The sequence below is a fragment of the Trichomycterus rosablanca genome, chromosome 10 (assembly GCF_030014385.1).
Source record: "Trichomycterus rosablanca isolate fTriRos1 chromosome 10, fTriRos1.hap1, whole genome shotgun sequence".
NCBI classification, from domain to species: Eukaryota; Metazoa; Chordata; class Actinopteri; order Siluriformes; family Trichomycteridae; genus Trichomycterus; species Trichomycterus rosablanca.
The window spans coordinates 1,477,501-1,492,500 of record NC_085997.1 but is presented as its reverse complement, the minus strand read 5'-3'; the positions used below and the strand labels follow the sequence as shown (position 1 = coordinate 1,492,500).

Sequence of the window (15,000 nt, the reverse complement as noted above, 5' to 3'; positions counted from 1 at the left end):
TGTGTGTGTGTGTGTGTGTGTGTGTGTGTGTGTGTGTGTGTGTGTGTGTGTGTGAAAGAGAGAGAGACCAGCAGGGGAGGGAGCGAGCGAGAGCGAGGGAGTGACTCTCTCTTCGCTTCTACTTACACTCGTCCTCCCTTTCAGCCCGTTTCCGCCAGCTCTGCCGCAGTCGCCGTCTCTCTCTCTCTCGTTTTCTCTCTCTCTCTCTCTCTCTCTCTCTCTCTCTCTCGTACTTAAAATGTCGGCCGTGCGGCCAGCCACGGAGCTCGCGTCCTCCTTTAACCAGCGCTGAAATCCCTGCACGGGTCCGTTTTTGTTTCCCCGTCCGTCGTCGGTTTCTCTCGGGGGCGTCGACTGAAACTGCGCCGCCCGGACCGGATATGTAAGAGGCTCGTTCTCGGGGAGCTCGGTTCAGCAACACAGAGGTAAAACCCTTTATTTATTTATCTCTTTTATTTCTGGGACTGTTCTCTAGCAGCTTCATGTTCCTGTGCTGGTATTTCTGGACGTAGCTGTAGGATCTGGAACAGTTAGGACAGCACTGAAGCCCTAGAGACGCCCTTTACCCCTGTCCCTTACTCCTCAGCTCGCTCTCCGTTACGGAACGCCGAGCAGCGGGCGTGAAGATGTCCGACGTTCCCTGGCATAAGCGTGTACGGGCAAGCTGACGGACGCTTTTCCTGCCCGCGGTGGATAAACAGGCCGGTGGCAGCCGGGTGGAAAACCCCCAAATGCTGATTGATAGAGGTCGGACGGGTGGGCGTACGGAGGGCCAGAGCACGATCACGATCACGATCACGCCGAGCTTAGTACGCTGTAAAACTGAGTATGAATAAATAAATCGATTAAAATAGGTTGTAATGACGACCCCAACAGTCCTCCAGTAAAAATAAACAAAGGGGCGTGGCCCCGTTTGACACAAGCGGGTACCGACCACAAACCCTGGACTGACGTCAGATCAGATCTGAAGATCCGAACAACAAAACAGAACGTCCGTAACGCCCGAATGCCCGTCACTATCACACCTCTTCGGCTCCCGTATAGCAATACATCTTGGCTCTAGCTCAGCGGTTAAGGGACTAGAGTAGTAAGTTTCTCCTGTTGGACCCCTGAGCGAGATCCTCAACCCTCAACTGCTTAAACTGTAGGTCACTATCGCACAGATCTCGATTCCCCCTGCAGCACGATTGGCCGACGGTCCACTATCACGTACGATGGGACTGGGATGACGGTCTGGTTTGAGAATATATATAAAAATATGATTGAATCTATAGGATTAAACGTTTGAGGTATACAGCTCACACTGGCGTGTGGAGAAAAAGCTACCAGAGATGAACGGAATGACTGGAAGTGGATCGTTCATGAACTATTAAACCGCCTTAACGTGAATTTGCTTTGTAATCGATCCTGTACGAGTTTTACGAGTCCAGGGATCACTGTCGGGCCCTCGAGCGAGGCCCTTAACCCTCTGGGCTTACAACGGCCGACCCTGAGCTCTGACCCCGGCGTCCAGTGAGCTACGATACGCGGGAAAATAATTTCATGTTCATGTACATATGACAGATAAAGGAATTATATCCTATAGGAGCAGATTTAGCCTAGCAGTTAAGGTACTGGACAAGGTCGCTGGTTCAAGCCCCATCTCTACCAGGCTGTCACTGTTGGGCCCCTGAGCAAGGCCCTTAACTCTCAATTGCTTTGACAGTATACTGTACGTGAACGCAAAAAAAACGTCAACAGATTAATGTCGTATTTGTCGCCGCCCTCCTGTTTGATCCACGCTTGAAAAGAAAACCCTGTTATAGAACTTTATAACGTGTAAACCTCAGGTGCACAGTCCAGCCAGTCATGTGTGTATGGTGTGTGTATCATGTGTGTATGGTGTGTGTATCATGTGTGTATGGTGTGTGTATGGTGTGTGTATCATGTGTGTATGGTGTGTGTATGGTGTGTGTATCATGTGTGTATGGTGTGTGTATCATGTGTGTATGGTGTGTGTATCATGTGTGTATGGTGTGTGTATGGTGTGTGTATCATGTGTGTATGGTGTGTGTATGGTGTGTGTATCATGTGTGTATGGTGTGTGTATCATGTGTGTGTCTTGTGTGTATGGTGTGTGTATCATGTGTGTATGGTGTGTGTATCGTGTGTGTATGGTGTGTGTATCATGTGTGTATCGTGTGTGTATCATGTGTGTATGGTGTGTGTATGGTGTGTGTATGGTGTGTGTATCGTGTGTGTATGGTGTGTGTATCATGTGTGTATGGTGTGTGTATCATGTGTGTATCGTGTGTGTATCATGTGTGTATCATGTGTGTATGGTGTGTGTATGGTGTGTGTATGGTGTGTGTATCATGTGTGTATGGTGTGTGTATCATGTGTGTATCATGTGTGTATCATGTGTGTATCGTGTGTGTATCATGTGTGTATGGTGTGTGTATGGTGTGTGTATGGTGTGTGTATCGTGTGTGTATGGTGTGTGTATCATGTGTGTATGGTGTGTGTATCATGTGTGTATCATGTGTGTATCATGTGTGTATGGTGTGTGTATGGTGTGTGTATGGTGTGTGTATCATGTGTGTATGGTGTGTGTATGGTGTGTGTATCGTGTGTGTATCATGTGTGTATGGTGTGTGTATGGTGTGTGTATCATGTGTGTATGGTGTGTATGGTGTGTGTATCATGTGTGTATGGTGTGTGTATGGTGTGTGTGTCATGTGTGTATGGTGTGTGTATGGTGTGTGTATGGTGTGTGTATCATGTGTGTATCATGTGTGTATGGTGTGTGTATGGTGTGTGTATGGTGTGTGTATCATGTGTGTATGGTGTGTGTATCATGTGTGTATCATGTGTGTATCGTGTGTGTATCATGTGTGTATGGTGTGTGTATGGTGTGTGTATCATGTGTGTATGGTGTGTGTATGGTGTGTGTATCGTGTGTGTATCATGTGTGTATGGTGTGTGTATGGTGTGTGTATGGTGTGTGTATCATGTGTGTATGGTGTGTGTGTATGGTGTGTGTATGGTGTGTGTATGGTGTGTGTATGGTGTGTGTATCATGTGTGTATGGTGTGTGTATGGTGTGTGTGTCATGTGTGTATGGTGTGTGTATGGTGTGTGTATGGTGTGTGTATCATGTGTGTATCATGTGTGTATGGTGTGTGTATGGTGTGTGTATGGTGTGTGTATCATGTGTGTATGGTGTGTGTATCATGTGTGTATCATGTGTGTATCGTGTGTGTATCATGTGTGTATGGTGTGTGTATGGTGTGTGTATCATGTGTGTATGGTGTGTGTATGGTGTGTGTATCGTGTGTGTATCATGTGTGTATGGTGTGTGTATGGTGTGTGTATGGTGTGTGTATCATGTGTGTATGGTGTGTGTATCATGTGTGTATCATGTGTGTATCGTGTGTGTATCATGTGTGTATGGTGTGTGTATGGTGTGTGTATCATGTGTGTATGGTGTGTGTATGGTGTGTGTATGGTGTGTGTATCATGTGTGTATGGTGTGTATGGTGTGTGTATGGTGTGTGTATCATGTGTGTATGGTGTGTGTATGGTGTGTGTATCATGTGTGTATGGTGTGTGTATGGTGTGTGTGTCATGTGTGTATGGTGTGTGTATGGTGTGTGTGTCGTGTGTGTATCATGTGTGTATGGTGTGTGTATGGTGTGTGTGTGGTGTGTGTATGGTGTGTGTATGGTGTGTGTATGGTGTGTGTATGGTGTGTGTATGGTGTGTGCATGGTGTGTGTATCATGTGTGTATGGTGTGTGTGTCTTGTGTGTATGGTGTGTGTATCATGTGTGTATGGTGTGTGTATGGTGTGTGTATGGTGTGTGTATGGTGTGTGTATCATGTGTGTATCATGTGTGTATGGTGTGTGTATGGTGTGTGTATGGTGTGTGTATGGTGTGTGTATGGTGTGTGTGTCGTGTGTGTATCATGTGTGTATGGTGTGTGTATCATGTGTGTATGGTGTGTGTATCATGTGTGTATGGTGTGTGTATGGTGTGTGTATCATGTGTGTATCATGTGTGTATGGTGTGTGTATGGTGTGTGTATGGTGTGTGTATCATGTGTGTATCATGTGTGTATCATGTGTGTATGGTGTGTGTATGGTGTGTGTATGGTGTGTGTATGGTGTGTGTATGGTGTGTGTGTATGGTGTGTGTATGGTGTGTGTGTCGTGTGTGTATCATGTGTGTATGGTGTGTGTATCATGTGTGTATGGTGTGTGTATGGTGTGTGTATCATGTGTGTATCATGTGTGTATGGTGTGTGTATGGTGTGTGTATGGTGTGTGTATGGTGTGTGTATCATGTGTGTATCATGTGTGTATCATGTGTGTATGGTGTGTGTATGGTGTGTGTATGGTGTGTGTATGGTGTGTGTGTATGGTGTGTGTATGGTGTGTGTGTCGTGTGTGTATCATGTGTGTATGGTGTGTGTATCATGTGTGTATGGTGTGTGTATGGTGTGTGTATCATGTGTGTTTGGTGTGTGTATGGTGTGTGTATGGTGTGTGTATCATGTGTGTATGGTGTGTGTATGGTGTGTGTGTCGTGTGTGTATCATGTGTGTATGGTGTGTGTATCATGTGTGTATGGTGTGTGTATCATGTGTGTATGGTGTGTGTATGGTGTGTGTATCATGTGTGTTTGGTGTGTGTATGGTGTGTGTATGGTGTGTGTATCATGTGTGTATGGTGTGTGTATCATGTGTGTATGGTGTGTGTATGGTGTGTGTATCATGTGTGTTTGGTGTGTGTATGGTGTGTGTATGGTGTGTGTATCATGTGTGTATGGTGTGTGTATGGTGTGTGTATCATGTGTGTATGGTGTGTGTATCATGTGTGTATGGTGTGTGTATCATGTGTGTATGGTGTGTGTATCATGTGTGTTTGGTGTGTGTATGGTGTGTGTATGGTGTGTGTATCATGTGTGTATGGTGTGTGTATGGTGTGTGTGTCGTGTGTGTATCATGTGTGTATGGTGTGTGTATCATGTGTGTATCATGTGTGTATGGTGTGTGTATCATGTGTGTATGGTGTGTGTATCATGTGTGTATCATGTGTGTATGGTGTGTGTATGGTGTGTGTATGGTGTGTGTGTATGGTGTGTGTATGGTGTGTGTGTCGTGTGTGTATCATGTGTGTATGGTGTGTGTGGTGTGTGTATCATGTGTGTTTGGTGTGTGTATGGTGTGTGTATGGTGTGTGTATCATGTGTGTATGGTGTGTGTATGGTGTGTGTATGGTGTGTGTATGGTGTGTGTATGGTGTGTGTATGGTGTGTGTGTGTATGGTGTGTGTATGGTGTGTGTATGGTGTGTGTATGGTGTGTGTATGGTGTGTGTATGGTGTGTGTGTCGTGTGTGTATCATGTGTGTATCATGTGTGTATGGTGTGTGTATGGTGTGTGTATGGTGTGTGTATGGTGTGTGTATGGTGTGTGTATGGTGTGTGTGTCGTGTGTGTATCATGTGTGTATCATGTGTGTATGGTGTGTGTATCATGTGTGTATGGTGTGTGTATCATGTGTGTATCATGTGTGTATGGTGTGTGTATGGTGTGTGTATGGTGTGTGTATCATGTGTGTATGGTGTGTGTGTCGTGTGTGTATCATGTGTGTATGGTGTGTGTATCATGTGTGTATGGTGTGTGTATGGTGTGTGTATCATGTGTGTTTGGTGTGTGTATGGTGTGTGTATGGTGTGTGTATCATGTGTGTATGGTGTGTGTATGGTGTGTGTATGGTGTGTGTATGGTGTGTGTATGGTGTGTGTATGGTGTGTGTGTATGGTGTGTGTATGGTGTGTGTGTGGTGTGTGTATGGTGTGTGTATGGTGTGTGTATGGTGTGTGTATGGTGTGTGTATGGTGTGTGTGTATGGTGTGTGTATGGTGTGTGTGTGGTGTGTGTATGGTGTGTGTATGGTGTGTGTATGGTGTGTGTATGGTGTGTGTGTATGGTGTGTGTATGGTGTGTGTGTGGTGTGTGTATGGTGTGTGTATGGTGTGTGTATGGTGTGTGTATGGTGTGTGTGTATGGTGTGTGTATGGTGTGTGTGTGGTGTGTGTATGGTGTGTGTATGGTGTGTGTATGGTGTGTGTATGGTGTGTGTATCATGTGTGTATGGTGTGTGTATGGTGTGTGTATGGTGTGTGTATGGTGTGTGTATGGTGTGTGTATGGTGTGTGTGTATGGTGTGTGTATGGTGTGTGTGTGGTGTGTGTATGGTGTGTGTATGGTGTGTGTATGGTGTGTGTATGGTGTGTGTATGGTGTGTGTATGGTGTGTGTGTATGGTGTGTGTATGGTGTGTGTATGGTGTGTGTATGGTGTGTGTATGGTGTGTGTGTATGGTGTGTGTATCATGTGTGTATGGTGTGTGTATGGTGTGTGTATGGTGTGTGTGTGGTGTGTGTGTATGGTGTGTGTATGGTGTGTGTGTGGTGTGTGTATGGTGTGTGTATCATGTGTGTATGGTGTGTGTATGGTGTGTGTATGGTGTGTGTATGGTGTGTGTGTATGGTGTGTGTATGGTGTGTGTGTGGTGTGTGTATGGTGTGTGTATGGTGTGTGTATGGTGTGTGTATGGTGTGTGTGTATGGTGTGTGTATGGTGTGTGTATGGTGTGTGTGTGGTGTGTGTATGGTGTGTGTATGGTGTGTGTATGGTGTGTGTATGGTGTGTGTGTATGGTGTGTGTATGGTGTGTGTGTATGGTGTGTGTATCATGTGTGTATGGTGTGTGTATGGTGTGTGTATGGTGTGTGTATGGTGTGTGTGTATGGTGTGTGTATGGTGTGTGTGTGGTGTGTGTATGGTGTGTGTATGGTGTGTGTATGGTGTGTGTATGGTGTGTGTGTATGGTGTGTGTATGGTGTGTGTATGGTGTGTGTGTGGTGTGTGTATGGTGTGTGTATGGTGTGTGTATGGTGTGTGTATGGTGTGTGTATCATGTGTGTATGGTGTGTGTATGGTGTGTGTATGGTGTGTGTATGGTGTGTGTGTATGGTGTGTGTATGGTGTGTGTATGGTGTGTGTATGGTGTGTGTATCATGTGTGTATGGTGTGTGTATGGTGTGTGTATGGTGTGTGTATGGTGTGTGTATGGTGTGTGTATGGTGTGTGTGTATGGTGTGTGTATGGTGTGTGTGTGGTGTGTGTATGGTGTGTGTATGGTGTGTGTATGGTGTGTGTATGGTGTGTGTATGGTGTGTGTGTATGGTGTGTGTATGGTGTGTGTATGGTGTGTGTATGGTGTGTGTATGGTGTGTGTATGGTGTAGTAACCGCGCGGCCAGTGTCCATGTCAATACTAGGTGGTAAATCTGTGAGCTCACACACCCGCCTGTCACACACTGTGATTATTATAACTACAGTTTACTGTCTCACCAAAATAAACCCTGAATATGAATCACTCAGCAGCGTCGTGTTACAGTTTCACCCGCTATAATCACACCACGAGCACAAGCTTCACACATCATACAGCAAAACACCAAACGTACCATGAATCAGGCGCGGCAGAGTTTATTTATATCGTGTTTGAAACCCTGAACAGCCTCAGTGTAATACATTCACACCAAACTATCAATAATACAGACAAATACAATTTATAACTCATATTATATAATAATACAATATTAATTATAATCTCTACACCACATAACCGTGTGTGTGTGTGTGTGTGTGTGTGTGTGTGTTTCAAATCCTCTGATGTTTCAGCCACACCCATTTCTAACAGACGTATAAAATCTATAACATAAACAGAAATGTTTTGATGGCGTCACGGAATACTATCGGCCTGCACCGAGCCCTGATCTCAAACCCCCCGGGCATATTATTATTATTATTATTATTGTTGTTGTTGTTGTTGTTGTTGTTGTTGTTGTTGTTGTTGTTATTATTATTATATTATTATATTTATTTTTATTTATATTATTATCATTATTATATTATTATTATTACTATTATATTATATTATTATTATTATAATTTTTATTATTACTATTATACTATATTATTATTATTTTTTTAATTATTATTACTATTATTATTATTATTACTATTATATTATTATATTATATTATTATTATTATTATTACTATTATATTATTATATTATAATATTATTCATTTTATTATTATTATTACTATTATACTATTATATTATTATTATTATTATATAGTATATTATTATATTAATATCATTTTTACATTTATATTATTATTATTATTATTATTTTTATTTATAATATTATTATTATTAGCATTACTATTCTTTTATATTATTAATATTATTATTTTAAACGTTGATTGCAACCCAGACCTTTTCGTCCAACATCATTGCCCGTCTTTTCAACACTGTTTTGACCGAAAGGGCACAAATTCCCACAGACACAGTCCAAAAAGCCTTGTTAAAAACCCTCCTAGAGGAATAAAAACAGCGTATGAGAACCGACTTCATATTAAAGCCCACATACGTTTGACCACACAGTGTTAACACAGCCATGTTTTGTTGACCCTGGGAGTGCGGGTTCCAGTCCCCAACGGTGCTGTCGGCCAGTCGGGCAACCCACCACGACCCTGACCAGGATAAAGTGGCGGACAAGTGGAATGTTTATGAGGTCTCAACAAAGGTGCTGCTTGTTTTAGTGTGTGTGTGTGTGTGTGTGTGTGTGTAGTAGAAAGAGGCGTGGCTGCACTCTGACCTATTTAGCAAACAGTTCCTTAAAGCAGTCGAGTGGCTGTTAGTAATTACGCCTCCTCACTTACACACACACACACACACACTGATCTTTGGACTCGGCGTGGGGCCGCTCTCTCTTCCTCCTCCTTTTCATGTCTGCTCAGCCTCAGAGGTCACCAGAGTTCAGCAGGAGATTAAAGCGTGTTTGTACCGGCGCTGGGAGGGAGGAGGCGCTCGGCGTGGCCCCGTGTACTCGCTCTTATATACATGTGCAAGCTTAAGATAATATTTACTACGGTCGCCGTGGGGACAGGAAGGAAACGCTGATGTAAATCTGCTGCAACTGTAGTGTGAGGCGTGAATCTGGAGCGTGAAAACCACACACAATCATTTCTGCACGTCTAACTAACACAGAGGGTCCGGGGAAATGTGTAAACAAACACGGCTGGGTACGAAATAGCTCACTAGGTGCAGTATGTAGTGTGTAGTATGCAGTATACACTAGGTGCAGTGTGTACTATGCAGTATACACTAGGTGCAGTATGTAGTATGTAGTATATACTGAGTGTAGTATACAGTATATACTGAGTGTAGTATACAGTATATACTGAGTGTAGTATACAGTATATACTGAGTGTAGTATACAGTATATACTGAGTGTAGTATACAGTATATACTGAGTGTAGTATGCAGTATATACTGAGTGTAGTATACAGTATATACTGAGTGTAGTATACAGTATATACTGAGTGTAGTATACAGTATATACTGAGTGTAGTATGCAGTATGTAGTATATACTGAGTGTAGTATACAGTATATACTGAGTGTAGTATACAGTATATACTGAGTGTAGTATGCAGTATATACTGAGTGTAGTATACAGTATATACTGAGTGTCGTATACAGTATATACTGAGTGTAGTATACAGTATATACTGAGTGTAGTATACAGTATATACTGAGTGTAGTATACAGTATATACTGAGTGTAGTATGCAGTATGTAGTATATACTGAGTGTAGTATACAGTATATACTGAGTGTAGTATACAGTATATACTGAGTGTAGTATGCAGTATATACTGAGTGTAGTATACAGTATATACTGAGTGTAGTATACAGTATATACTGAGTGTAGTATACAGTATATACTGAGTGTAGTATGCAGTATGTAGTATATACTGAGTGTAGTATACAGTATATACTGAGTGTAGTATGCAGTATATACTGAGTGTAGTATACAGTATATACTGAGTGTAGTATGCAGTATATACTGAGTGTAGTATGCAGTATGTAGTATATACTGAGTGTAGTATACAGTATATACTAGGTGCAGTGTGTACTATGTGGTATATACTAGGTGCAGTATGTAGTATGCAGTATACACTAGGTGCAGTGTGTACTATGTGGTATATACTAGCTGCAGTATGTAGTATGCAGTATACACTAGGTGCAATATGTAGTATGCAGTATATACTGAGTGTAGTATGCAGTATGTAGTATATACTGAGTGCAGTATGTAGTATGCAGTATATACTGAGTGTAGTATGCAGTATATACTGAGTGCAGTATGCAGTATACACTAGGTGCAGTATGTAGTATGTAGTATATACTGAGTGTAGTATGCAGTATGTAGTATATACTGAGTGCAGTATGTAGTATGCAGTATATACTGAGTGCAGTATGCAGTATGTAGTATATACTGAGTGCAGTATGTAGTATGCAGTATATACTGAGTGTAGTATGCAGTATATACTGAGTGTAGTATGCAGTATGTAGTATATACTGAGTGCAGTATGTAGTATGCAGTATATACTGAGTGTAGTATGCAGTATGTAGTATATACTGAGTGCAGTATGTAGTATGCAGTATATACTGAGTGCAGTATGCAGTATACACTAGGTGCAGTATGTAGTATGTAGTATATACTGAGTGTAGTATGTAGTATGTAGTATATACTGAGTGCAGTATGTAGTATGCAGTATATACTGAGTGTAGTATGCAGTATATACTGAGTGCAGTATGCAGTATACACTAGGTGCAGTATGTAGTATGTAGTATATACTGAGTGTAGTATGTAGTATGCAGTATATACTGAGTGTAGTATGCAGTATATACTGAGTGTAGTATGCAGTATGTAGTATATACTGAGTGCAGTATGTAGTATGCAGTATATACTGAGTGTAGTATGTAGTATGCAGTATATACTGAGTGTAGTATGCAGTATACACTAAGTGCACTATGTAGTATGCAGTATATACTGAGTGTAGTATGTAGTATGCAGTATATACTGAGTTTAGTATGTAGTATATACTGAGTGCAGTATGCAGTATACACTAGGTGCAGTATGTAGTATGTAGTATATACTGAGTGTAGTATGCAGTATACACTAGGTGCAGTATGTAGTATGCAGTATACACTAGGTGCAGTATGTAGTATGTAGTATATACTGAGTGTAGTATGCAGTATACACTAGGTGCAGTATGTAGTATGCAGTATACACTAGGTGCACTATGTGGTATGCAGTATATACTGAGTGTAGTATGTAGTATGCAGTATATACTGAGTGTAGTATGCAGTATACACTAGGTGCAGTATGTAGTATGCAGTATACACTAGGTGCACTATGTAGTATGCAGTATATACTGAGTGTAGTATGTAGTATGCAGTATATACTGAGTGTAGTATGCAGTATACACTAGGTGCAGTATGTAGTATGCAGTATACACTAGGTGCACTATGTAGTATGCAGTATATACTGAGTGTAGTATGTAGTATGCAGTATATACTGAGTGTAGTATGCAGTATACACTAGGTGCAGTATGTAGTATGCAGTATACACTAGGTGCAGTATGTAGTATGCAGTATACACTAGGTGCACTATGTAGTATGCAGTATATACTGAGTGTAGTATGTAGTATGCAGTATATACTGAGTGTAGTATGCAGTATATACTGAGTGTAGTATGTAGTATGCAGTATATACTGAGTGTAGTATGCAGTATATACTGAGTGTAGTATGTAGTATGCAGTATATACTGAGTGTAGTATGCAGTATATACTGAGTGTAGTATGTAGTATGCAGTATATACTGAGTGTAGTATGTAGTATGCAGTATATACTGAGTGTAGTATGTAGTATGCAGTATATACTGAGTGCAGTAAAAAATGGAAGGTTTGATGCATGGGCATCTGCGTTTGGGAATAACCCGAATTCGGTGGCGCACCGAGAGGAAGCTCCCCTCCGCGCCGCCCTTTGATTCAGCTAGTGCAGGAAACTGCACTTCCTGTTCCTCAGGAAGCGGCCCATTGTTGCAGCGTTTCATAATAAAAACCTGCAGCTGCAGGAGAAAAAATGCGATTGACGTTGACTGTGAGCCGGACTTTTGGTCCAGCATCAGAGCCTGGCTTTTCACATCCTCTTTTGACTGAATGGGCACAAATTCCCACACCGATCAGCACTGATTCAACCGATCATAACATCTAGAGCTTAATTAGATCTTAATCAGGCTCTCCAGTCAGTCATGGACTGCATCGTGACGCAGCACGTCGATTCGAACCACGCTGGTTTATGTGACGTGCTTCCTCCAGCTTTACGTCGAGCGTAACCGTTTCGTTCTGACGAGGAAACTCGAGCCGTTTCCCCTTTAAGAGCCGGAACTCAGACGCGCCGCTTCTATATTTATCTGCCCTAGAAACAGGCAGCTTTACTGCAGCCTCGTTTCACCTCCCTCAGAACGCTCACCACCACCACCACCACCGCCGCCGCCCTCCCAAAGTCACGCCGGAGCCAGACGGGTGCCAGACGGGTGCCAAATCCAGCTGGCACGACCCGATACCCCCCTCCCGCCACCGACCAATCAGTACCGGTTGTTTTATGGAGCTGCTTATTTTAGCTGCGGGGGGTAGCATCTCTGAGATTTTTATGCAGTATGTACTGGGTGCAGTATGTAGTATGCAGTATGTACTGGGTGCAATATGTACTGGGTGCAGTATATAGTATGCAGTATGTACTGGGTGCAGTATGTAGTATGCAGTATGTACTGGGTGTAGTATGTAGTATGCAGTATGTACTGGGTGCAATATGTACTGGGTGCAGTATATAGTATGCAGTATGTACTGGGTGCAGTATGTAGTATGCAGTATGTACTGGGTGTAGTATGTAGTATGCAGTATGTACTAGGTGCAGTATATAGTATGCATTATGTAGTATGCAGTATGTACTGGGTGCAGTATGTAGTATGCAGTATGTACTGGGTGCAGTATGTAGTATGCAGTATGTACTAGGTGCAGTATATAGTATGCATTATGTAGTATGCAGTATGTACTGGGTGCAGTATGTAGTATGCAGTATGTACTGGGTGCAGTATGTAGTATGCAGTATGTAGTATGCAGTATGTACTGGGTGCAGTATGTAGTATGCAGTATGTACTGGGTGCAGTATGTAGTATGCAGTATATACTGGGTGCAGTATGTAGTATGCAGTATGTACTAGGTGCAATATGTACTGGGTGCAGTATGTAGTATGCATTATGTAGTATGCAGTATGTACTGGGTGCAGTATGTACTGGGTGCAGTATGTAGTATGCAGTATGTACTAGGTGCAATATGTACTGGGTGCAGTATGTAGTATGCAGTATGTACTGGGTGCAGTATGTAGTTTGCAGTATGTACTGGGTGCAGTATGTAGTATGCAGTATGTGCTGGGTGCAGTATATAGTATGCATTATGTAGTATGCAGTATGCAGTATGTACTGGGTGCAGTATGTAGTATGCAGTATGTACTGGGTGCAGTATATAGTATGCATTATGTAGTATGCAGTATGCAGTATGTACTGGGTGCAGTATGTAGTATGCAGTATGTACTGGGTGCAGTATGTAGTATGCAGTATGTGCTGGGTGCAGTATGTAGTATGCATTATGTAGTATGCAGTATATACATACAAGTGACTTACATTACTGTGGCAGTATATTGTCTGAGCAATTGAGGGTTAAGGGCCTCACTTAAGGGCCCAACAGCTAAGGGTGGCAACCTGGCAGTGATGGGTCTTGAACCAGCGACCTTTCGAGCAACAAAACAACAGTGCAATTCAAGGCGTCAGGTGTGCCGTGATTGCGTTTGTGTTTTAGCGGATTATCTCGGCGGGCACCGTCGCCTCATAGCACAAAGGTCCCGGGTCTGATTCCCAGGCGGAGTTTTGCACGTTCTCCTCGTGTTTTCCTACAGACAGGTTCATCGGAGATACTGAAATGTGTGTGTGTGTGTGTGTGTGTGTGTGTGTGTGTGTGTGAGTGCCCGGTAGCGGACGGGCCCGATTTAACGCTGCGCCACCCGTATTCAATAGCGATCAGTGGTAAATAAAGCGGGCGTTCATCGGTGACAGGACACACTTTGACCCTGACCAGAATAACCCAGTTAAGTGAAGTGAAATATCGATTCTTTCAGGCAAAACAGTTCATGAGGTCTTCAGTGGTTTGCGATCATCGTGTAAGTTAGAAGTTAGAGGTGGAAATCAGACAATGACAGACAGTGTGTGTGTGTGTGTGTGTGTGTGTGTGTGGACGCCCGACCGGCTGATAGCACCTCCGAGATTGGAACCCTTGATAGTATTAGAGGAGATTTCAGTCGTCAGTGTGAGTTCATCGGTCTCTCTTCTCTCCTCGCAGACGTTCAAGCCCCTGGTAGGACAGAGCGTCCTGAGCTCCGTCACCGCGGTGGAATTCTTCTCCGACAGACAGCTGGACTTCCTGAGCGACGACGGAGCGTTCCAGCCCTATCAGGTGAGCACATGTACCCGAGAACAGGGCGTGTCTAAGTATTTAGATGCCTTAAAACGCTCCGACCGACGCGCCTTCATTCTGAGTGATGATCTGAGTGAATGACGAGCGTGTGAATGGGGCGGGGGGGGGGCAATTCCATTTTCCAAGGGGCCACATAAGAAACTGGGACTGTTGTGGAGGGCCGGAGGGCGGCAGTACGAACAACGTTTGGCTGTTGTTCAGGGTTAGGGGTAGAAGTCGGAGAGAGGAGGTCCTCATAACCGGCGCGACTGCGGCCCCTGCACAGGGCTGAGGAATGACACTGAGGGGGGTGTGACCCTCCGCGCGCAGTGTGTCTCGGTGTATGAACTCGGCTCGTGCGGGTGAAAAAATGCAGGCTGTACTGACTGCGCGCCGGAGGGGGCGTCCTCAGTCGGCGGCAAAAGGGTCGAATCAGTGTAGAGGACACGATCAGGGTAACTGGACACGACTAGAATAGGGATAAAAAAAATTGCAAAAACAACAAAAACAACAAAAACTGCTTGTGCA

The 15,000-nt window shown here is 43.3% G+C and overlaps 2 protein-coding genes across 4 annotated transcripts in view; one reads left to right on the top strand and one right to left on the bottom strand.

The window, feature by feature from the left end:
• jmjd1cb (jumonji domain containing 1Cb) overlaps positions 1–15,000 on the top strand; it is a 112,174-nt gene that overhangs the window by 50,109 nt on the left and 47,065 nt on the right. For all 3 annotated transcript variants that reach the window (XM_063002682.1, XM_063002683.1, XM_063002684.1), the window contains exon 3: positions 14,359–14,472. In XM_063002682.1, coding sequence (XP_062858752.1) covers positions 14,359–14,472 — 114 coding nt within the window. The remainder of the gene's footprint in view (positions 1–14,358; positions 14,473–15,000) is intronic.
• Positions 1–15,000, bottom strand: part of rpl38 (ribosomal protein L38) — a 302,538-nt gene that overhangs the window by 279,334 nt on the left and 8,204 nt on the right. The gene's annotated exons all lie outside the window — the stretch shown is intronic.